We start from the raw sequence: 25,181 nt of genomic DNA on the forward strand, positions 1-25,181 counted from the left end.
GTTGGGTGACGTAACAGCTTATTTCACTTCGTCTGCAGATTCTAAATCACCTAATTAGATTTCTGGTAGCTACATTAGAGTGAAGGATCTACCTTTTCTAAAAGCATATATATTACAGAGAGTTTTGGCGATTTGCTTTGTCAAACAAAAACAAAGTATGTGGCAAGACTGCCAGATAGCTGGTCTGGCCAGTGGTGCTAAGCCGATTGTTTTCAACAAACTTTGAATACAAAATAAATAGACATGAATAGGAGGGAAATGATCCTTTTATAAGAAAATGAATAGCATCACTGGCCAGACCAGTTTCCTGGCAATCTTGCCACATCTTTTGTTTTTATGTTTGACAAAGCAAAGTTGCCAAAAATACCCGGAACAAGTATGCTTAAATACCTGTTAAATACTGCATATCTTTTGTTCGAATGCAGCTATGAAAAATCTACTTAGAGATTTCAGATCTGCAAAAAAATCTGAATGAGTATCAAATTTCATGCCATTTACCCAACTTTAAAAGAAATCATTTTTTAAGACCCACATTCCCCCTTAATGCATAAACTGAGCATCATGTGACTATTCTGGTGGGGCTATGCCACATTTCAATATGAAACAAAACAGACCAGCTTCTGTTATACTACCCTTTAAAAAAATTGGCTTTTTTTCTCTATGTGCAAAAATTTTTCTGAAGTCAGCCTTTATGAAGCATGACATTGCTTGCACCACTTGCCAGTGCCTCAAAAGGTCTATTCATTTTCTACAGCTGCAGTAGATACAAAGATATGAAAAATTCATGAACATGAGGCGCTGCTGGAGCCGACGTTCTGACACGCGGACTTTTTCTCTTTTGAGGCTGCAGCTTGAAGGTAGCTACAAAGTGAGACCGGCTTGAAAGCCCAAAATGCACTCCTGCAAACGCAAATGGCACCAAAGACAAAGTGAAGGGACATACCAGTGTAGACGCAGGGCGTGCAGGAAGGCCGACAGCCCTTCCATAATCAGCAGCACGGCTACAGTGAGGAAAGCCCAGGCGGCAAACGTGAAGTACATCAGGAAGCCCCCAACCACAGAGATCGGCATCAGGCCGTTCTTCAGCACCATGGTCCACAGCACCTCCGACAGCTCTGCACAACATGGGAGAGACAAATGTCAGTCGTGGGACATGCACAGGTTTTACTAGTATGCAGTCACACTGCTGAAACGAAAACTGTCGATGTACCAAATGGTTTACTACACCAGCACCCCATTTCACATTAAAAAGCACGAGTATACTAAAAAGGGGGACATGGGTAGTGGATATTTCCTAAATTTTGCAGCCAAACCCAATAAAACCAAACATACTTGGACAAAAATTTAAGAGCGCTACAAGGGTACCACAAGCAACAGGAAGACTTGTAAAGTGAATTTAAAGCGGAACTGCCGACAGCCACACCCACGAACTAGTACATGACATCAGCCCGAGTAGAGTAGACCTACACAGACGCTCTGCTTATCGAGGAACACGGAGCTCCACAGTAGACGCAAGTGCGCGCAAGGGACGCTCATTAACGTTCTTGCCATACTCAACTGCGTCTACTCAGGCTGATGCCACCTAGCTAGTGCGTATGGCGGCCGGCTATCCTGCATTGCCATTTCAGAAGCAACCTGTTCAGCCCATTGCGAGGCTATGTACAGAACAGTGTACACCACTTGTTTTGGCTATTTGAATCAACTAAGGGCTGAGAAAGAGGAAGATATATCAAGCTTTGGTGAATTCAACCTCCTGCATAATAATTGTGACTTCATTTAACTTCATTTTGAATTTACAATTGCATATGGTCATTTTGCGAAAGGCTCTACCACGTTCAATGAGTCGATCGCAGCTTCCTACAAGCCATGTGAAAAGTAGCAATTTTTTTTTTTTTTCACTCAAAATGCACATAAGAAAGAATGAACTAGCATCATGTTTCTGTCATGAGACTTAATTTTGTTTATGACAAAACAGAGCATTGATGACTTCAGAATAAATAGATATTTTATTATAACTTAATTAGGATTAGTTGCTACCAAACAAATGAGCATATTATGATGTTATTTTTGTTGAAATAGAATATATTGAGTGCCTTGAAATAACATTATATGATGAATTTGACACATTCACACAGTTCTTTGCAGGCAGCATCTGATACGGTTAAAAGCACTAATGCTGATGTATAGTAAAGTGATTCAGTCCAGCTCACTAGTGTTATTAGAATATTTAGTTATGCGAGGTATGTTTGCTGGGTCCCCCTCCCCCGAATGTCTCTTGTGACAGTGTTTTACTGTAACTGGTCTCGCAGGCAAGCAATCGACGTCATAAACAGCACTCACGCGCATGAGCCAGGCTCAGCGCCCAGAGTCGGAGGTAGGAAGCAGTGTGCGACACAGAACCCAGGCAGTACTCAATGGTGTGAATCGTCTGGTTGATGAAGGTGTCGCCAAAGTTGAACTCGCCAGACTCGTCACCATGGCCACCGTGGCCACCAACACTGACGGTCTTGGGCTGCTCGGGCATCGCATTAGCCGCTGCTCCGTCTTCGGCGTCCTTCAAGCCGGCATGAGCCGAGCTGGTGGCACCGCCCTACACAAATAGAAGTACGTAAATGTTCTAAGCTCATCTAAACGATGCATAAGGGAATGAGTCGTTTAAAAAATTATACATTGTTGTAAAAGGAAACGACAAACAGTGAACTCAAAAGGAATGGCTGCTAACTTTCGGCCACAGCAGCCACAAACTTCTTCGTTCCGTCCTACCACCACTAGAGTGTGGCATTACCCTCCTATCAGAAAAAATAAAATAAAAAGGAAACGCCTGAATGCCTCTTACCTCGATATATAGTCAGAGTGAGTTTTACGCTCTCTGTCATGGCTACGAGCAGCACTGACAAACATTTCCAGGTTTATTAGCATAGAAATATCCGATAACGCTGACAAAGAAATAGCTGCTGGTATAGCTCAGCTCGTACAGCATTTGACATTTTGTACAAGAGTTACAGAGGTTCAGTAAGCAAGTTGTCTTCTTGTCCACTTTAATTTCTTCACATTTAGATCATAATTAGAATACAGTTGAAATGTTCAAAATAATGTCCCCTATACCTTCATTGGCTTCGTTGCCTCTCGATTTTCATTAAGGTTGTGTCTAACAGAGAAAAACATGCCTTACATTAATGCAAGCAAGAATCACAAATGAAATAACTCTATTGTTAGCCAGGACTGGCACTCTGTTTTCCGATTATATCATTATTTGTTCCCTTCAGACTGTTGTTCAACAGTGTTAAACTACCAACTCGCGCAACTCGCTGCTTTGATTCGTTTGCCGTCATCCTGATGTTTGCTTTATCACGCATACCAATTTTAAAGAGTGAAAGTGTAAGGATTTATATAAACTACTCTTCTCAAAAAGCAGCTTGGCCACTACTGGATGGTGGCAAGCAAATAACTTTTTCTCATTGTCAAATGCTTCGTTAGCACTTGAAAGCAACTTGAATCAAATGCCTAGGAATGTCTGGCAGTTTTGCCAGCATTTCCTTCTGCAAAAATTACGTTAAAGGATAACAAAGAGGAGAAAGCACTCACAAGAGCAAAAGATACAAGGCATGTTTCTTCTTCCATTTTGAAACTATCTTTTGGCAGCTTACCAGGGCGTTTGAATGACCACCCCCAGCTCTCAATGCCATCTGGTGCTGGCGGCGCAAATAGAAAGGCTTGGCAAGCAGGATCCACGGGATACAAATCACAGCCAAGATGACCAGGAAGCTTTGCAGGCCTTTCTGTACAAACGAAATGAGGTCATTGCTGATGCGGAAATGGCTGCTGCAGTGTTGTTTAGCATGACTTCTTTAGTGAATGAGAGCACAAGATAGTACATAGACAACACTCGAATGAAATCTGTTAAATCGAATTGATGATCAAGTGGAACAACCGTCTCTGATACGATTGGTTTTGGCACTTGTATTCTGCACCCCTGTTCACCTGTCAGTAAACGAAACTCCTGTTAAATGAAAGACAATTTCATGGTCCCTTCAGGTTGTGCTTAACAAGAGTCTACAATACAAACTGAAGAGATAGAAAAGAAGTGCAGGTTGTGAACTTTAGAAAAAAAATACAAGATTCTAGCGAGCTATGGTGCTGCTATTGAATTCTGGAAGAACGATGAGGTGCCTAACTAATGAGTATCTTTCTCACAAGGGAGATCCTCGGTGGTCCTTCAAAGCAGAAGTTCTAATGCCAAATTCCACTGGGAGATGCAGAGCAGCCACCAAAATCCACAATGGCCACCAAAATCCTGCAGCGAGCACAGAGATTGCACCAAGCCCAATCTCCATCGAAACACATGAATGCTCCGCTGCGCGAGGTTGCTCCGGAAATTGTTTATGCACATGTCACAAAAACTATTTCTGCTTTCGCTCTGTGCCTTTCTACGGGTCACCACTGCCAAGCACACATTTTGACCATGCAGTGGCGTAAAGCAAGCATTCCGCTTTCTTCTGCTGCAGTGATAAGTATGAATCAGCACATTGAAATGACTTCTTCGGCAAAGTCTACAATTTTCTGGCATGCACACAGCTGGTCAGGGAACATTCCTTGAAACATTATTTCATAGAGCATGGATGGTTTGTCGTCATCACTGCTGCTGCCGCTGCTGTCTGAACTTGCGCTCTCACTATCACTGAGAGGAAGGAACAAACCAGGGGTGCAATCGCGGAACAATTATATTCCAGCATTCTACGCTTTTTGCCGCCATTAGCCCTCTGCCATTGGTCGAAGCGCGCACCTCAACCAATCGCAGACAGCTGATGGCGGCGAAAAGCATAAAATATAGGAATAGAAGCGTTCCGCAATTGTACCCTTGCAGCTCATTCACAGAATCAGACGACGCCATTTTAGGAATGTAAACAAGCGCACATGGCGATCAAAAACTACCTCGAAAAACGCCGAAGACCACAGAGTTGCCTGAATATACCGAAAATGACTGTGCCGTGTTGGCAGAGTTCCGCGAAATTCACCTCTGCAGGATGGAGAAACACAAAGTTCCGCTGAAGAAAGGGTGCTCCAAATATGCCAGTGCAAAATGTGAACTTGGTCCCCATCAACCGTTGGAATGCAGATTTACGGCCTTGGAGCAAGAAAAACTTGCTCCAGCTCGACCAGACGAATTCGCCATAAATCTAATCTATCCTATTCAAACCATGGTGTCTGGGCTGCCGGTGAATTGGAGCGAAAGCAAAGAGAAAGTGAGGGTTACTCTTACCTGACCACTGTAGAACTGTGCCTGGTAGCAGGGCTCGGTTGGGTAGGAGAAGAGGAACATGTTGATGAGTGTGATCAGCAGGCTGGGAGCACAGTACGTATCCTTTCCAAAGTTGATGGTCCACTTGGCAAAGATGATGATCACCAGGTAGCCGAAGATGGAGCACAAGAACAGCAGCTGAGGCACAAACTCGCACCACACGTTGGCCATGTTGCGGAAGAACCTGGACAAATGGAACATTGAATTGAGAGTTATTCCCAAGAGAACCTCTTACTGTAGCTAAAACCATCTACCCAGCCGCATAAATTGTCTTATACATCCAACAGGTGAAGATAGTGCGACTACTTCCAAGTGCAGGATCCAAGTTGACAGACTACAAAGAGTTGTTCAACAGCCACAAAACTGGAAGAACTGACATGTTGGCTTTTTGCCCACCACCACACAGCTGGGAGCTATGCCCTTAATAGCCCCATGCCTGTGCAACGTAACATTGGAGAGAACAAGAAGTTATGACAAAAAAGTGTTTAACATCAGAAATTGTCTATACACAAAGATGCCAAAAAAGAAAGCACATAGATACAAAGTACCTAATGACAGCCCCTCAAATGCAATAATACTCGTGCATCTACTTTCTTTAATAAAAATCCTGTACCGTCCCAAGTTTGGGTTGCAGAGGTTTACTGCATGCACCTGGGCAGTGTGTAAAGAACGCTACAAGGTACAGATGCAAGTAAGAACTATGCAAACCTCTAAGAAACACAAGAATAGCTCAAGACCACTCCCTCACCTGTGGTTCCAGAGGCTGAGGAAAACACCAAAAAGCATCTGGGACACACCCAGCACAATGGACATCTTCATCTTGTACGAATTTGTGAAAGGAATCTTGTTGGTAGCTAGCTGCCATGCCTGCCAATGGAAATTATGCATTACAAAAGCAGGCACTTAAAGATCTACGAAGGTGCTGTGACGAGGCTTACAGGGTCCACGCCAAAGGGATACGGCGATCCCATGAAGTTGTCCACTGGGTCCAGCTGCTCGTGCTCGTTATAGGTCGTCCTGAAGACAGAACAGAAAAATAAAACATTCAGCATGTCATGAGAGCTTGTGTGCCCAACAAGATTCCTCATGTGCAGATTGCCATATCTAGACTGAAGATATGTTAAGTACAAGATCTCTGCTCAGACCGTTTATTATAAGACGACTGCACATGGTTTTTTAATGAAATGGCTCATCGCAATAGTGTCCAAGTGCAGATGCAAGACTGATAAGTGGAACTCTGTGTGAAGTGCTCAAAAGTATGAATAATTAAGATGTTGAAATTGTACTGCATTTACCACAACATAAGTGCCTTGATTCCACAAATTGCCCGAGGTCATCCCATACTAGCATGCATGAGTCACCTTCATGTACAAAAGCGCATCATGTTACGTTACATCACCATGGCTTCCCACCTGCTGTTGACACCAATTCAGTCAAACAAGGCACCTTTGATCTAAAATTGCTTCACAAATTAACCAAATAGACAACTTATAAAAAATATACCACATTTACTCGAAGGTAATGCAAGTTTTTCTCTAGATTTTCACTACTGAATGTCGACCCTAGCATTACAGTCAAATACCGAAATTTTATTCCTTCTTGCCAGATGCAATGAAAAGTCGCCCCTCGTATTACAATCGTAGCGGCTTTACGACCAAATAAATACAAAGTTCACAAAGGTAAACACAGAAATTACACGATTAGCCAACTATTTGCAATTTGTATTGATCAAAACTCGGACGTCATACGATTTGTGAAATGAGGGAGGATGAATTATTAAATTTATCTTTGTTATGACCTAAATGCAGGTGGTAACTGGGTCTGCTAAGGAATGTGGCCCGAGAAAGGCTTTTTGTGCCCCCTCCCCCTCTTCCACCTTGGTTGGGAGGGAGGGAGCAGGTGCACGCTTTCACTTGCCGTACCTGCCGTACGTAACGAGGAAAAATGACACGGTTGAGCTGCCGTACACTAAAAAACTGCATAGACTTCGGCAATTCGTGCAATACTACATTCAGCAAAAAAAAGAAAAAAAGGAAAAGACGATGCTCACTTTTTTACAACAAACCAGGATGATCCAAATATGTTGAAAGACTTTGAGAAGGTGTCATTGTAGATGATGCCAGTGTAGATGCTGAAGATCCCCATCAAAAGAATGATGTAGCGACCACCAAAGAATGTGTTCCAAATCTGTTCATGCCATGAAGAGGGCCAGAAAAGAACAAGCAATGCTTACAACAAGTTCCAACAGGACACTGATAAACGCTCCCTGGAACATTAACGAATTTCACGACAGATGTCGGGGACATTGACGATTGATTGATATGTGGGGTTTAACGTCCCAAAACCACCATTTGATTATGAGAGACGACGTATTGGAGGGCTCCGGAAATTTTGACCACCTGGGGTTCTTTAACGTGCACCCAAATCTGAGCACACGGGCCTACATTTCCGCCTCCATTGGAAATGCAGCCGCCGCAGCCGGGATTCGATCCTACGACCTGCGGGTCAGTAGCTGAGTACCTTAGCCACTAGACCACCGCGGCAAAGCATATGTCGGGGACATATTCTCGGATCTCGTAAGAAGCATAGGCTTCCCGTCATTTTGGTAGTACAGTAAAACCTTTTTAATTCGAACTTGAATATTTTGAAATCCCACGTAACTTGAAAGATTTCTTCGGTCCCATATTTTGAAATTTAAGTTTGAGTGGATAATTTGAAGAGCGGCGGTCGGCAACAGTCCGGTCAAATCAAAAACTTTGGGTGCCATGTGCCGATTCCCGATACCAATTTCGCCACAAATCCGCGGAAACAACGATCCTTAGGAGCCACAAGGCAATGCAATGCACTGATAATAATAAGTGGCAGGTGATGCAATCCAGCATGGCTACCAGCGCAAAAAAAAAGGGGGGGGGGGGGGAGCTATAAATATAGTACTAAATTGAGTGCCTGCAAAAAAAGTGTGCTTCACTGCAATACAGCAGCAACACGCAGGCCGCATGTCGCAGGATTCTCGTAACGTCGGCGCGTCAATCATGATTGACCCATTGTTTTTGAAAACACAAAAAATTAATAAAGGTCAGTCTGATGGAATTTGTGATGTATTCTAAACTCCAAACGGCAGTTGCTCCAACAATACGCACGCATACACTGCTGGTGGAGTTCTTGCCTGCAATGCCTACTTCAAAAACTCAGTTCGACAACTCGAAGAAAAAAAAAAATTATGTTATCCAGTCAAAACACAGAGAATTCAGTCACACTGGCCATTATGGTTCCCCCTTTCTCGCCCCCCCACCCAGATATAATGGTCGAAATACCAGGTAGCCGACACTGCAAGAAACAAACATGCTGCCTGCGTGTCACTACTATATTGCAGTGAAGCATGTCTTCGTTTCTGCAGGCACACATTTGAGTTGACCACGAGGCCTCTTTTTTATCTATTTATTTTTACGCTGGCAGCAGCGAGGCCATCCATTCCCCCCCTGTTTGCGGCACAACTGGGACGAGGTATTGCTCGAAAACATAACCCTTCAAGCTGCAAACTTGGCGGCGCAGCAGACGACCATCGTCAATTATTTTCAATAATTGAAACATCTTTACACCCCTCTTCTTATATGTTTTGTTAATTCGAAAACCTGCTTAGTTCGAGAATTTTTTGCAGTACCAGTGACTTGAATTCACGAAGTTTCACTGTATTACTCCATAACTGCTCTGCTTAGACTCTGAAACTACAACTCGTGCTTGTCAGCATGCCAAGCAAACAAACGCAGCGGTGCGCACCAGTAAGTGCAGCATACTGTAGTTCTATGCTAAGTCAACAATGATGCCTTCAGGGAACATCAGCAAAAACAACTTCAGCACAGCACCAGGTTCAGCTACAGTAATGAATAGAGTAAGATGACTACTGAAAGGCCAAGCAGAATCGATAAAAGGATACTGAGCAGCACATACCACGTCATATCACTATACTTGTCAAATGCGACCTCCTCAAGCCTTGGTTCGAAGGAACCAGAGATAAGTCGCCCATGATGCAGTCGTTCTTTTGTGGCACACGAGTACAGTAGGCTTAGCAGAAAATCAGCACAATGTTTTAAAACACAATTAAAATGTGGCGTGCAAACCTCGTTGTCAGACTTTTGAGCCTGCAGGGCTTTCTCCTTGAGAACCATCCACAGTGCAAAGAGGAACATCAGGGTACCGTGGCCAGCATCTCCGAACATCACGGCAAACAGGAACGGAAATGTGATGATGGTGAACGGGGCTGCACCATGTCAGAGCAACAGGCATCGGCTAAATACACTTGCACAGATAGCTTCCTCCTACTTTTGTAGAACAACAGAGCATGTGCACAGAGTTAAAAAATATGCAAGCGAAGACCATAATCAAGTAGCTTGAAGCATGAGCTCAAGATTTGGGGAAGAAAAAAAATTACACGGAGCAAAAAAAGAAGCAAAAGCACACAGCCATTGAGCAAATTATAGCAGTCATAAGAGACTGTGCAAACAGGGACTATAAAAAACAAAAGATAAACACAGGAGTCCTTGGACACAGGAGCATTGTTTTAATTCCAATGCCTTCAAGCAACTAATGTTGAGAGCAACCCAAGCACATGAAAATGGAGGTCACGACTGAACTTGTAGTCTTAACAATGCTATCAATACACAGCATACACACTTGTGAAAGCTCCTGTTCTACATCATCTGTTCTGAGTTTACACTAACACACGACTGCTTTCTGCCCTGTTGGACTTAATTCCTTGCCAAGTCCACTCTGACAGCGTGCAGCTACGCAAGACAGTTGCTAAGTATGTACAGCCAAACATGACAAACTGCCCAATAGAAAGGCTCAGCAGCCAATCTTGAATTACCGCTACTGTGCTGCTCACCTGGGTTCACCTCCCGGTAACTTGGCACAGCATAGGCATCAACGATGCTCTGGAATCCCACAGTGAAGCGATTGGTGCGGTTGTAGGTGGGCGGGGTCTCCTTGGTCTCCATGCGGTTCAGGATAGACGGCACTGTGTTGCCACCACGATCCTGGAGGGATATGGCAAACTTGTACTGAGTGTGTGATAGGATTCATGAACAACCTACAAGTTCTGGAAACATCTGGCCATCACAGAAGCCAATGGTAGGTTGCAAGTAATATTCAACAGGAAGACGATCTCTTGCTTTCTTACTTAAAGGGACTGTCCAGCACTCAAAAATTTTTCAAGTTGTAGTGAAAATGAGAACATTGTCGCATTGGCAATAACGAGCATGTTTTTCTCCAAAAAAAAAAAATAATCACATTTTTAATTTGGCTATGAAAGTCTTGAAAGTATGACTGCTAGCGTCGTTCAATCTACTGGTACGAGCGAAAAACCTTTGCAGGTACACATATTTTGTTGAAAAGAAATACATATAACTTGAAATTGTATTTAATGCACTTTTGAAAGCTTTCCTTGGTGCAAGAGTAATTTATTTTTTTATTTTCTCCCAGGTTCAAAGAGGCACCCAGTGGCCCATTCGCCTGTCTGCTTATGGCAGAGAAACGCGAGCCACATGAGCATGGCATTCAGTTACTCATAAGAGAAAAAAAGAAACATACTTATCAAAGAGCAGCACATAAGGAAATTTTCAAATCATACCCGTGAGTACGACCTATTAAGTAATGTTGCTAAGTCCTCATGCATAAAGTGCATACCACTATCCACAAGGATTACGTATTGAAAATTTTGCCTTCATGTTCCGCTTCAACAATGCACAGAATGGCTGTCACATCACATATGCTACACAAAATGCCTAAACGTAACTAGGAGATAGGGACCATACTTATCAAAGAGCAGCACATAAGGGAATTTTCAATTGATACCCGTGAGTAGGACCTATTAAGTAATGTTGCCCGAGTCCTCATGCATAAAGTGCATACCACTATCCACAAGGGTTATGTATTGAAAATTTTGCCTTCATGTTCCGCTTCAACAATGCACAGAATGGCTGTCACATCACATATGCTACACAAAATGCCTAAACGTAACTAGGAGATAGGGACCTTCTGTTCTGAGAAGCTCATCTCATGTTCGTATTGGTAGGAAATTTGGCATGGGTGGAGTCGCTACCGTTCATTTCACGTCGGTGTACCAGGGCTGCTGGAACAGACCAACTTTTCCGCTCGACTGCGGTGGTTTTTCAGGCTGACTAAACAAAGCTGGAAAATCTTTATTTGACAGTTGTTTTTTTTGTGCTCTAAACGATTACTACGACATTTGCTTTATTATTAAACAAATGTTGATGAAGCCTGCTAAAATTGCATGGGACTTCAGTTCTCAACTTTCACCAGTGGAAGAAGACTAAACACAGGTTGAAAAAAATGACATTTTAAAAATTTCTACTCACTTTCTGGAGAAACCACTGCGAAGTTGGACAATTCAAACGATACACTTTATATTGCGATACGAGACAGAAAAGCAATCAAAAAGGACGATAGACAGTCCCTTTAAAGAATACTTGTCCAACTAAAGAGACAATGAGATAAGAACTGGTGTGAGTTCTGTGAATCAGCACCTCGTCAGCCGTTTTCATGAGGGCATAAAAGATGGCAGGCATCATGAATACAGTTCAATGGATCAAACTCTCCTAAGAACAACTCTCGCCTATTCAAACTTGGGCGCATATCCATAGTGATCCTGTGATTTTAAGGTTGCTTGCATTCCATAATGACCACAAGACGACATGTCAGGCTTTAATATAAAACCTCTAGTGTGATCAGCAACAAGCACACGCAATGTCTGATGACTTAAATAGAACGAGAAAGAAATGTATGTAGAGCAGAGCAGTGCTTCATATAGTGCGTTTTTCAATAAACACGAAGTACCACAATAAAGTAGACTTGTAAGAGCCTCCAAAGTAACTTCTAAAGCTCTAGCGTAATGCCCCCTTCAAAGTGACAAATACCCATTTGTTCATAGAAGTGTATTTCGCAGTTAGGCAGAATTGCTCTACAGCAATCCTTTTGGTCAACATGCTTCAATTTACTTAGGTCTTCCAAAAATAACTAAAAAGACTGAAATGTAAGACTCAAATACAAGACTTGATGTGCTGCAGTGTACATGATGCAAGACTGAATTTGTTTTAACAGCAGGTCAAACCTCCACGAGCAAGAAATCTAGGGTTTTTCTACATCTCTGATTTCAGATTCAGATTTTTTTATTTCAGCATTCATTTGAAACAAATGCTAGGACGGGAGCACAAAGCCACTATCATAGCGGCTTGACAAAGGCCCCTGCCCGTTTCCAGTATTTTCTGCACATATAGAATGAATAAAATGATTGCAGGACCAATAGTTCCCAACGAGAAAAAGGTGTTTCCAACGGGCACACCTAAGGCCATAAATAGAGTGCAATGATTCTTTCCTCTGCCCATCAAGTGCTTTTGGTCATTTGAGTTTTTTTTTTCAGTGGCAACTATGCCTTGCAAGACATCATTTGTGAAGTGAAGCAGTGCACTGACCGTGCCTCGGTGCAGAGCCATCTGGATCTTCTCAAGATCTGAGACGGCGCACCAGCACTCGGCAATGAGACACTTCTGCGTCACGTCCAAGTTGAACAGGTTCAGGGCATGGTAGATGGCCTTGATCTTGCGGACCTTCACAAACCAGTTTTTGATGTTCTTGGCCGCAGCCACTAGCACTCTGTGACGGTGGTCCTGTGTTTGGCCCAGCACCTACAAGACACCAAAGTGGGCAAAAGCCATTTAGAGCCAGGTTTTAATCAGTGTGCATCTACATGACCGTAGATGTAATCCATGTGCCAAAAGATGCTCGTAATGACTAAAAATATCTTGTAGACAAGCGGATATGAACGCTGACAAAAAAAAAAGGCAAGCAAATAAGTTTCAACTGCAGTAAGACGGAACAATTTTCAGTTTACAGCCCTATCTGCAAAACCAAGATTGATTTTTATGGGGAATGGCTAGGATGCTTATTATGTAGAGAAGAACAGCACTCCACTTGGTACACTCCAACTTGCTGTCACTTTTGTTTTGTTTTAGCACCACATACTTGATTCTTCCTTGAAATACTGGGTTTTGTCGCATATAACCCACACCAAAAAATGAAATACTGTGCTTAAAAAGTGGAGGTGCAAGTTATATACATCGCTTTCTTTTCCCCCTTTTTTGTGGAGTTAAAGTTAAAGGCACAGGGTATGTATGCAGGATAAAGTTCTATGTGAGAAAATATGGTATGTTCTTAGCTAGGGCTCAGGGAGATCAGACACAATAAAGTGCCCACAATGCCACTTCCAAGTGCAAGGTGTCTCGAAGCTTTTATTTTACCCTAGCAGTTAGCCAATACACCTTGTAACCATTCACATACCGTGTTGAGGTCTTCAATGCGAGTCATTACACCAATGGACATCTCGCGCCTGTCCGCTGGAGTCTCGGGACATGGGTAGAGTGTTGCACGGAACCTGCAACACAGTCATAAAAATGTTGTCAAAGCTAATAATGAGCAAGTATGGTGTAGTCATTACATTCTGAAAAACAGCTCCAACACTTATACCAGTATAGGTTGTCTTCCTTGCCTCTACTATGATGGCGACCACACATGACCAGAGATCAACTAAACGTAATTAGGCATTTCTGAAATCTATACGCAGTAGAATGGTCAAAGAAGTACAGTAGACTCATAATTTGAAGGGACTGGGAAATCATGTTCCATTTAACAGGAGTTCACTTACTGAGGTGCAGATTGATTGGTTTTGGTACAAAACCAATTATATCAAGGGCAGTTGTTCCGTTTAAAAGATTTTCATTTATTGAGAGTCTACTGTATTGCAGGACCTTTGCAAGAGGCCAACCAATTTCAGTGAAGCTAGTGAAGCGAATTTTCGCCACGGACGATCCAGAAACTTCGCCACAGATTTTGTCATTTTAGCTTCAGCATGCATTTTCCACGGTTGCCCGGCCGCCGATGAAGCACGAAGCGGCGGCAGCACGCTCGTGGCTCTAGCAACTCCCAGGCTATGATGATGAGCGCTCATCATTACATGCGGTTAAGCACGAGGCGGGCAGGCGAGTCTGTGCATCACGAGACGGCATTTCCGCCGCTCTTGCCACCGCGGGCGCATCCAAACTAAAAACAAAAAATAAGACTACTGTTGCATTGGCAGTGCCATGCTTTTAGTTAGCACCACATATATGAGGCCGCGCTGCATTTAGAGGCCGCTTTACCAAATAGTTTTCTGTGATACCCGTGTCGTTCGCTCTTCGTTTTTGATGCCATGAGCATGGTTTCACTGTGCGAGCATAGTGTGGCCCCCGACGACGTCCAGCATTGCTTTCCCCCCCCCCCCCCCCCGTTATTTTAAATGCGGACAACCATGTTGTAAGAACAGAGGGATGTACGTCAGATCAGGCGCTGATGAAAACTCTCCCAACACCCCGGTGACAATGACGGATCTTGGGAGGTCGACTCGTCACGTGCTTCTGTCTTGCGCTGAGCCGCGAGTTCGCGGGACTGTAGCCTTCGCAATTAGCTCTGGCAACAACACGATGGCACGAATGCAATGCAATAAACGTGATAGCAACAAATTATAATGTTATATAAAGTAAAACTGGCAGCCAACTCTTTTGGACCCGATATCGCGGAACTCCAACAATACGTTGGAGTAAGGAAAGACTGCTGCTCCAGGAAGGTGAGCTGTTTTCACACAATTTTTTCGCATTAAAATTTGATACTTGTCAAAAAGCACGCCCTTCTCTATCGCCTGGAGGGCGACAGAGAAGGGCCAGCTCATTTGATATCGGCTTCAACAGCACTCGTGAGCTTTTACACGCTCCTGAAGTTACGATGCGCCAGCGCATTTTGTTAATTTGGACTTGTTATGGAACATGGTGGCGGCGGCTAAAACCCACCAAGAGTGTCCAGCTATTGCAATAACACATTTTTTACCACCAGATAAGTGTTTTGGGTAAGCTGTGCCTTCATTTCTCCTTTTGTTTAATCTGTGCGTTTATTTTTCGAATTTTCGTACCACATATATTGTAGCATACTGCATATAGCGAAATCCTCTTTATAACGAATTTTCCAGGGAACTTTTCAATTTCGTAATAGCCAGGTTTAACTGTATATGGAACCACATTTCTTGTGTCCCTTCACACAGGATTTTCGTACTTACAAATGCTTTTAACTCTAATCAGTCATCTAACAAGAAAGGCGATTTTTATTGTCTCTTACCCTTCACAAATCTTCTTGACCCTGGTCTTCAACTGCTCTCCTTGGAAGAAGATGATGAAGACAGTCTTGTAAACTTGGTCACCCTGGAATAAGCATAAGTGCATGCTTCAAGAGATTGTTGGTGCAGGAACACAGCACAATAAATGTTGCATGACCGCATCTTGCACAGCTTGAGAATGTGAAGCTCACTCAATTAAGAACTCCACAGAGTTTCATAACGTCACTTACGAGAAACCTGGCACTGCTTTTGCTAACTGATCACGGGAATACACATATTTTACAACATGGCACAGCTTCGCTAAAATGAAATGTATGACTTTTGAAGGCATAATTTTCTCTAGTCATGAGGCATTTTTTTCAAAATGGTCACATATCTTTTGCTTGCAATCATATGTAGTTTTTATAACACCAGTCAAGACACTTTCAAGCACGTGCTTGAAATATATACCCTTGTAACACTCATCATAGTGTTGGGTGACGCGCCGATGTCCCCACTGTTGGGAATCTCACGTCTCAGCTCGCGACTGCTTCTGTGCAGAGCTGATAGATTGAGCAGACAAGGCGACGGTGAGTTAAGGCAACATTCATGTACAGCATAAACAGAGGCATTACATATTCAGCACTGGGACTGACAGCTTAGGAGCTTGCACTGAGGTTCGACGAGTAACCGGGATTTCATCGGATGCTCTCCGAAACTCTCATCTGCTGCTTCTCGTCACGCCGCTTGGTTCTTTTATAGGTCCTGGGGATCGCTTGTGTCAGCAGCCTCCAATAAGGAACTGCCGCTGGATTGCACCCGTGGGCGAATGGTATTGCCACACGCTGCATAAGTTACGCCGGACAGGACTGCTTCATCGGGCTGATATCGGCCCCGTGGTTGAAAGGAGCTTGCCGCGCATTGCGTAAGACGTCACCAGAGCTGCTGGAGATTGCATAAGCCTGGCTCGCTCGCTGGTTTTGACACCGTTTGCATCAGGTTGCATCTTTGCAAAAGCAATGACGTTTGGTTTGGACTCCCAGGCATAACAATAGTCTTTGTTTTTTGCATTATGTGCAGCTATTTTTGTCAGTAATTTTCTGAAAATCATCCCACTGTAACAACCAGTGGTTGTATGAGACTTCTGTCATACAACTAATTCACGATTGAAAAATTAGCAAAGGTTAGCTTCAGAATCTATAATGAAGTTCAAAGCCAGAACATGAAAGTCTAACAATTCATGCATGCTGATCTTCAAGACATCTTTTTTGTCTGCAGTAGACTACAATGGCTTGGATTTCTGTTCCAAAACAGTTATTTCACAGGAAAGCTAGTATAATAGTGTTGCGGAAGACTGGAGCCAACACAGCGTGAATAGACAGGACAAAGAAACACAAACATAGCTTTTGAACGTATCTCTCAATAAAAGGCAAATAAAACTCACGGTGACGGGATCCTCCAGAGGAGTTTCGATGGCCGCCTGGCGAAGGAACACGTTCCCGCGGCACACGCGCCACAGCATGCGCTCGAAGGAAGGCAGCCGCTCCCGCAGCACCACACCGGCCACAAACCTGGCCAATTCAAGGACCACGACAACCAAAAAAACATTTATCAGCACTTTTAGAATACTCTGTCAACCAGGGAACATTTGGCGAGGCTTAAATCGTGAAGGAAAAATAACTATTTGAATTGAGCCAATATGCACACTGTCAAGGAGGACATAGTTTACCATCTTACATTCACATTAGAATATACATTTCAACAGCAGGGTCCCCCGACTTCTTAAAAATATATAGAATATAGTAGTGTGGGCCTGTGAACAATTTTCTAATATTAATTCAACTATTGGGACCTTGTAAGCTTATTCCTTAGGTTCATTTTAGAGTAAATTCTGCTACTTTTTGCCCAGACAAATGTGACAGTGTTGTGGGGAGCAGGTGCGCCCAGCCTCCCTTTCCCTTTTAGGGCAGCGCACGCGCCTGGTTGCGGGGACCCCTTCCCCCACGGCCGGCGCGTGCGATTCCCCCCCCCCCTTTCCCGGCGCCAGGAACAGGTTCCCCTCTCCCTCAGCGAGGAAAGGTGCCATTCTCGTCAGGGAAAGGGAAATCGGGTCGGGGAACAAAACGAGCGGGCAAACGGGCGCTCGCTCTCTGACACCAGCGACCATCCCAGGAGGACGAACCCGCAACCCCTCCTGCGAGCCGAGGACGTCCACGACCGAGGTGTAAGCGTCAACACCTTTGTTATCTGTAGTATCTCCCCGCGACAGTGACGCGCGATTGCTAACGCTTGGTTCGTTCAAACGCCTCAACCACGTGAGCGCCATGTGGTCCGTTTCAATCACAAACGCAACTCCGTCTATGTAAAAGTCAAACTTACGGAGAGCAAAAACTATCGCCAGACACTCTTTCTCGGTTACTGAGTAGTTCCTCTCCGCCGGTGTCAACGTACGGCTCGCGAACGCAATCGGTCGGAGGGAACCTCCATGCTCCTGAAGCAAAATTGCTCCTAAGCCCAGGTCGCTTGCATCGGTGTGAATAACAAACTCCCTGTTCAAATCGGGTAGCTGCAGCTGAGCCGTGTTGGCCAGCAACTTCGTGAGGCGACGCAGTGCGGCCTCTTGCTCTTGGCTCCAAGCCCAACGCTCACCATTCCTCAAGAGCTTCGTTAAAGGCGCCTGCACTGCCGCGCAATCTGGAATGAATTGGCGATAAAAATTCACCATCCCCAAAAAGCGCCTCAGCTCACCGACATTGTTCGGCGATGGATAGCTCACTATCGCTTCAAGCTTACCCTTATCCGGCAAAATGCGACCCTCGTCAAGCGTAAATCCCAATAATGTTATTCGGGTCGCCGCTATCTGAGCTTTGTTTGGGTTCAAAGTGATGCCCGCAGACCTCAGCCGTTCTAGAACGTCTCTCAAGTGGCGCACGTGCTCTTCGAACGTTTTCGAGTAAACCACTATGTCGTCTAGATATGCGAGTGCGTGCTGCCACTTTGCATCTCCCAAAACACGGTCCATTAGCCTCTGATACGTAGCGGGAGCGCCCACCAAGCCAAACGACATTCTCCTGAATTGGAAAAGTCCTCTGTGGCACGTGAAAGCTGACTTCTCTTTATCCCGCTCGTCCATCTCAACCTGAAAATATCCGCGGCTAGCATCGAGCGTTGTGAAGTACTTCGCCCCGCCTAGATTGGATACTAACGATGAAATGGAGGGAAGAGGATACGCGTCCTTCTTCGTAATTTCATTCAGCCTGCGGTAGTCTACACAAAGGCGATACGTATCATCTTTCTTTGGAACTAGAACTACCGGGAAACCCCATGGGCTGTTTGACCTCTCAACTACGCCTGTTTCGATGAGTTCGTCCAAGGCGGCGTCTAGTGCTTTCCGCTTAGCTAAGCTGATTGGTCGGGGATTGCATTTCCAAGGGCGTGCATCACCCGTGTCAATTCTATGCTTAACCAGCGTAGTGCGGCCGGGACAGTCAGTAAACATCGCGTCATATTCGTACAACAGCGACGACAGCTGCGCTCGTTCCCCCTCTAGTAGGCTCTGTGCCTGTACCAAAAGCGGGTGCACTGCCCTTTCCTGCAGCGCAGCACATTGCTCCGGCGGGGCGTTTACTCGCTTTCTCGGCGCGCTTTCCTCCTCGCGTACTCGCGCCTCTCCCTGCGATTGGCATGCTTTTGTCAATGCGGAGGCCTTCGAGAAAAGCTTCAGCGCGTCTCCGTCGCGCTCTCGGTAACCACCGTTTGCAATGTCAATGACAATACCCGACTTAGCGAGGAAGTCTCGACCCAGGATTAGAGACATTGACAGCCCTGGAAGATGCACGAAACGTTGTCGCCTCACGCGTCTGTCCCAGCGGATCACTAGCCTAGCCGCGCCGCTCGATTGTGCTGTGCCCGTAGCTAGACGGAAGATGGTGTTGCTTTGCCTCAAGCGGATGTTGTTCTCGCGGAGATGGTGCAACACATCGTCACCGAATAAAGAAGCGCTTGCCCCAGTATCCAAAAGTGCTACGAACTTTTTCCGAGCTATCGTTAACTCGATTAGCGGCGCGGGCGAGTCTACGGCATCACCTGCGCGACAGACCGACGGTGCAAGTGATCCGAACGCATCGGTAGGATTACTAATCGCCGCGCGGGGTCCCATGTGAATCACCGGCGGCGCCGTCCGTTTCCCGAACCGCGCGTTTGCTCCTGACCCGGCGTGCGGTCGCATTCGCGAGCGATGTGCCCTGGCGCGCCGCACCGATAGCAAGGACCGCGGACACCACGCCGGTTCGCTCGTAACTCGCCTCGATCAGGTGGTCCTCGCTCTGGATTGCGCCGCTCGTTAGGCCTCGCGTCAACCACGTGCTCCTGCCTTGGAATGTCACGCGCAGGGGCGGCGTGTGCCGTACGGAGCGCGTAAGCGTAGGGGTCTAAAGCGCGGTTTGACAGCTCCCAACCGCGTGACACGTGCTCATCAGCGTACGATGCTGATGCGTTACCCCTAAACGCTTCTGAAGTCACTGCGCCGCCGTTCCATGCACAGCGAGGCTCGATTGACTGCGCGGCGGGCGGAGGGGGGCGATACGGGTCAGGAGCCCAGAACCGCGCTACTTCCTGCGTAACAGTCGGAGGCAACTATGCACGGTAGGCCGCGTTTGATATGTTCGACGCGGGGTGCAAGGGTTAGCGCGCAACACATGTGCGATTGTTAACCTGTCGTTCTTTATCTGTATCACTCTCACCGAACAGATGGAGCGCCATTGGGAACAGCACCGCCGGAACAGCAAGGAGAGGAGACCACCTCCTTACGGCCAGCCCCCACCCCACCAACGTCCACATGGCAGCCCTACCCCACTGCGGCCCGGCCGCGAACGCCGAGGCAGAGCCACTCGAGCCGCCGCCACCGAGGGGGTCCGCGCGCGCTGCCGCCTGGTCACCAACTCTCGGCTTCGCCGTCACCATCACGACCCGCCGGTTCACAGGGAACGAGACCAGGGTCCCAACGCGGCGAGCCGACCGCATCGCCTCACGGCCGCAACCACCGAGACGTGGCAACCTGGACCAGCCAGGATGGAGGCGACCCTCCGGTGTCTTACGTCTCCTCGAGGCCCTGGCGCCGGCAGGAAAGGGACCGAGTTGGGGTCGCCCCAGCGCACCTGTATCGCCCTTTTCAGGGGCGCACGGTAGAGGACGCGGACCGGAGGGCTAACGGGGCTTGCCTTCCAGTGCCCGCAGGGACGCGGTTCTGCGAGTGCGGCGCCGTGGTGATCCATAACTCCCACGAATTGGGGAAATTACACCGGCACCGCACCCAGGCTACCCAACCATCCAGCCGCGAATCATCCCAGGAGCGCTCCGGCGCCGCGGTTCGGGCCATGCTGGCGCGGGCGGCCCAGGAGGCGGACTTCGCGCAGTGGCTGCTGAGAGTTGCCTCAGGCCACGCGTCCAGCGAGAGTCCGCCTGCGCCGCTATCAATAACGGCTACCGTAGAGCGGGGGGCGGCGGGGCCGGGAGAGACATTGGTGGCGGCTGCATTGACACCGGAGGTGGCGTCAATGACCTTGGAGGCGGGTGAGAGAGCGGTGGGGGCTCCGGCGGTGCCCGCGGCAGACACCGAACGGTCCGAGGGCATGGACGTAGACCAGGCCCTTCTGGCCTATCTAGAGGACGAATAAAACGAATTATTCCCTCTTTGCAGTCTCTGTCGTTCGGGGGCCTTCTTAAGGGGGGAGGAGATGTGGGGAGCAGGTGCGCCCAGCCTCCCTTTCCCTTTTAGGGCAGCGCACGCGCCTGGTTGCGGGGACCCCTTCCCCCACGGCCGGCGCGTGCGATTCCCCCCCCCCTTTCCCGGCGCCAGGAACAGGTTCCCCTCTCCCTCAGCGAGGAAAGGTGCCATTCTCGTCAGGGAAAGGGAAATCGGGTCGGGGAACAAAACGAGCGGGCAAACGGGCGCTCGCTCGCTGACACCAGCGACCATCCCAGGAGGACGAACCCGCAACCCCTCCTGCGAGCCGAGGACGTCCACGACCGAGGTGTAAGCGTCAACACCTTTGTTATCTGTAGTATCTCCCCGCGACAGTGACGCGCGATTGCTAACGCTTAGCAATAAAGTGTTTGTTGTTGATCTGGCCAGTTGCCTTATTCGCCCGAACCCGTAGTAGTAGCTGCAATGAGGCAAGCTACGGTTGGGGGACGTTAACCGTGCACGGAACGACTGTGTGCGGCTGAAACATTAGCTATAGGCTTCTGCGTCAGCCGTACATAGGACGGTCCCCCAACAGTGTACAGCACTCGAAGTACCTCGCTGCACAAATGCTATTTATGTTAGTCCCCTTATAAATACGAGAATTGTGGCTAAACATCCTAGTATTTATTCTCTGCTATAGAACACAAGATATTGAGAGCCATTGCTACAGCGTGAAAGTTCAATTACAATAGACTAATGGTACTGACATGCAGCACTATATACACTGCAGCATACGTGTATTACATTGTAGAAGCATGGTAGAGAAATATTCACAAACGCACTTTCAAATTGCCCTGTTTGCATTTTGTTAATGTGCTAAATAATGTGACAGAGCTTTAGGTGTCCCTGAAGTAGGTATGCTCTGCAGGATTGCTATGCATTAATTTTTGGCCATAAAATTTAGGTTACGAAATTCTGTGACCAAGGTCTGTAACAAAACCTAGAATCGAGGTCCACTCGCATCCCAATCCAGCAGCTGGTAAATTGAATAAAATTTTAAAGTGTCACGATAGCTGAGAGAAGTGTGCTTAGTAATATGCCACATGACCACAAGAAATTTCACTTTTTCTACAAAGCAGGTAATCAAGAAAAAAGCTTTCGGGGCAACTTTAGTTTTCTTAAAATGCAAACATATGTTTTGCATTTTGCAGTAGTTGTAGCTCCTACGGATACAGTGCCAATGTGGGCTCAATGTGTTAAGTTTCATTTATTTCCTTCGACTCCACCGCATCGCTTGTCTGTTGAGTATAGAGCAGGGGCTGTGATTGAGATTCAACATGTCAAATGACGTACTGGTTGTTAAAGGGGCCCTGCCACACTTTCCCGAGTTACAATGAAGTGGTCTCACTGTTAGTGCATGATGCTTCACGAGTCACATGCCGCAAGAATTTTTAGTATGTGTGGAGATAAAGAAGTTTGTCGCACGCTACAAACGTTTTCTCGCTCCTTTCCTGCCAGCGAGCGTGCTCAGCAATAGCTACATCGGGAGGGGGACAACAATTGAGCAAGAAGACTGGTCTCTTCGCCCGCCAAGAGACCTTTTTTTTTTCTTTGAATGTGCAACTTCCTTTCAGTTTGGGCACGTGGCAGCATCTTGCAGTGGCCACGGCATCAACAATGCTCAAATAAGCCAATGGCCACAGACCCGGGCACAGAATTTTGAACATACAACATTATTTAGAGACAAAAGAGGAAGCGATGTCAAGCTGACTGGGAACTAGTTGTAGACTCCAGGTCACGTGCAGCGCTACATTATTTGGCCTGTGTGTTCTAGATACTACTGATAATGATTTTGCAATTATACAACCAGCCAATGACTGTGTTTGTTACTAAGACACTGAGGCGATTTTTTCAACTATGTACACAGTTTTCTAAGAAGATAGAAAGTGATATCGGGAGGGATTTATTTATTTTTTTTTGTCTTTTTTGATGTAGTTGCCAATTTCATGTTGCATGCCGTGCAACACCATTTGGCTTATGTGTTCACAGGAGCTTTGACAACTTGTGCGCATTGTTTTCGACTATGCTAAAAAAATATTTATATATTGCAGGGTCTCTTTAATGTGGTAAATTCCTCGAAATAGGCAGCAGACTGCTAAATCCTACAAAAACATGTTGTACACCCCATAGAACACTGTGTCACACTACCTGTTTGACAAGGTAGCACACCTGGTAGAACATACCTGTTCGACAGATAGCAAACTACCTGTCAAACACCATGCCTCAGACATTGCCATTCGCCAAAGCCTTTGCAGGGTGTAGCTCATTTGAGGCAAACCTACCTCACAGAGCAGTAGCATACAAAGCCACTGTCAAAAAAGAAAGAAAAAAAAAAGGGGGGGGACCACACGAATCATGCGTGCAGCCCTTTAGATGGTGCAGTGTTGCATTGGGTGCTGGCAGGGGGCAGTCAGAGATGCAGTGTGCGAGATACAGAGCATGCTGCATACGTCCAATCTGCTAAATTCTGACAAACTAAACCAAACTGTCTATACAGCCTGCGTGGAACAACCATTGGCATGCAGGCAGAATGGCATAATACATAAAGCGGGCTGTGTGGCATCTTGTGGCATCAAGTAAAAAAAGAAGAAAAAAGAAAGCTCCTTAAAAACATCAGCCTTCACAAAACTCCACTCTTGAAACACTATTTGGATGCCATGTCCCATAGTAGTGGTTATCACAAGATTACCATGGAGTGATGGAATCCTTGCTACTCCCAATTTCTGTTTCCGCTTCATTAACAAATCCCAACACCAGTACCTCTATCAGCTGTTACCCTATTATCATAGCCCCGAACCTTCTTGTTTTTTCCCTACAGAGAACCCTGTTTTTTCCCTCCAGAGAATGGGGAAAAGCAAGCTACGTGTATGTACACGTAGCAATGCTAACAAACAAAGCACTTGCCACCATTATGAATTGCAGTCCTATTGTTGAACTGGCAGTTGTGGTGCAATTCCTTGCTCGTCAACTTTTTACCACTGCAGAACTTGGTCTTTGCCCACTTTTGTCTCATTATTGTGTTGAAGATTCAAGACCTATTGCATGCTGTAACCGCAGGCACCCCTCGTTTAGCCTCTTAACGACAACAGGTTAGGCACCGGAAGGTGATGGTTGCCTTGCACATTTGATGTGCAGTGTACCGTAATGAATATTGTAAAACTCGGACAAGAATATTTAAACACTCTAACATGTCCTGAAGCTATAAGTTTCTTTATTGACTGATAATGCTAGAATTTCATAAGTGACGTTCAGGAGGATTATTTACATAACTGATTGATTTTTCATGCCTTTACACTGCGCTTCAGTAAACAGATAAACTTTGGTATGATAAGGCTATATTTTGGCAGGGTAAATGAAGAATATGATTATTTAAAACCATTGTTTCCTAAGCGACTATAAAAACGCAAGGATGGCATCATGTGTTGAAATTGAATGAGAGAGTTCAACAAATAAAGCTTTGCTCCGAGGACCAGTGTAATAGCCTAGTCACAGAGGCAAATTTCGCATCATTTTGAGCAAGCATTTTGCACCCCTAGAACAACGATGCGGCCGCCTATCGCTATACGAGAAAGAAAACAGTACTTTGGAAATTATGGTAATGGCGATGGGTACTTAAGTAGCACAGCCGATATTTGTCATTTCAGGCAATATTTCCCAAGTAATAATGGGTTACAAATATAGGTAGCCCTTAGAGTAATCTTTACATGCAAAAGCACTTGCTGTGCCCATTGCCTGAAATGTGCTGGGCATGCCCTCGTGGTTGTGGCTGCAAACTGCCTGAGAGCGAAAATTGCAGAGAATTGTTTTGTAGAATAGTATGTCTTAGTGCATAAGAATATCTCTAACAATGAAAATAAAAGTTTCAAAAATGCTGCGAGCTTGGCTTTGGATAATAACTTAATTCATTTTACTTATTATCGCAGCGAAGCGAGTCTGGTGAACAC

General features: G+C 45.9%; 1 protein-coding gene across 3 annotated transcripts in view; it reads right to left on the reverse strand.

Moving 5' to 3' along the window:
- Positions 1 to 25,181, reverse strand: part of LOC119172298 (V-type proton ATPase 116 kDa subunit a 1-like) — a 42,815-nt gene that overhangs the window by 752 nt on the left and 16,882 nt on the right. For all 3 annotated transcript variants that reach the window (XM_075893545.1, XM_075893547.1, XM_037423351.2), the window contains exons 6-18: positions 16,936 to 17,062; positions 15,515 to 15,597; positions 13,652 to 13,745; positions 12,787 to 12,999; positions 10,182 to 10,332; positions 9,418 to 9,557; positions 7,350 to 7,486; positions 6,238 to 6,316; positions 6,048 to 6,166; positions 5,261 to 5,483; positions 3,648 to 3,779; positions 2,341 to 2,590; positions 944 to 1,115 (exon numbers count right to left, since the gene is read on the reverse strand). In XM_075893545.1, the coding sequence (XP_075749660.1) occupies positions 944 to 1,115; positions 2,341 to 2,590; positions 3,648 to 3,779; positions 5,261 to 5,483; positions 6,048 to 6,166; positions 6,238 to 6,316; positions 7,350 to 7,486; positions 9,418 to 9,557; positions 10,182 to 10,332; positions 12,787 to 12,999; positions 13,652 to 13,745; positions 15,515 to 15,597; positions 16,936 to 17,062 (1,920 nt within the window). The remainder of the gene's footprint in view (positions 1 to 943; positions 1,116 to 2,340; positions 2,591 to 3,647; positions 3,780 to 5,260; positions 5,484 to 6,047; positions 6,167 to 6,237; positions 6,317 to 7,349; positions 7,487 to 9,417; positions 9,558 to 10,181; positions 10,333 to 12,786; positions 13,000 to 13,651; positions 13,746 to 15,514; positions 15,598 to 16,935; positions 17,063 to 25,181) is intronic.

This window comes from Rhipicephalus microplus, chromosome 4 (genome assembly GCF_043290135.1).
Source record: "Rhipicephalus microplus isolate Deutch F79 chromosome 4, USDA_Rmic, whole genome shotgun sequence".
NCBI classification, from domain to species: domain Eukaryota; kingdom Metazoa; phylum Arthropoda; class Arachnida; order Ixodida; family Ixodidae; genus Rhipicephalus; species Rhipicephalus microplus.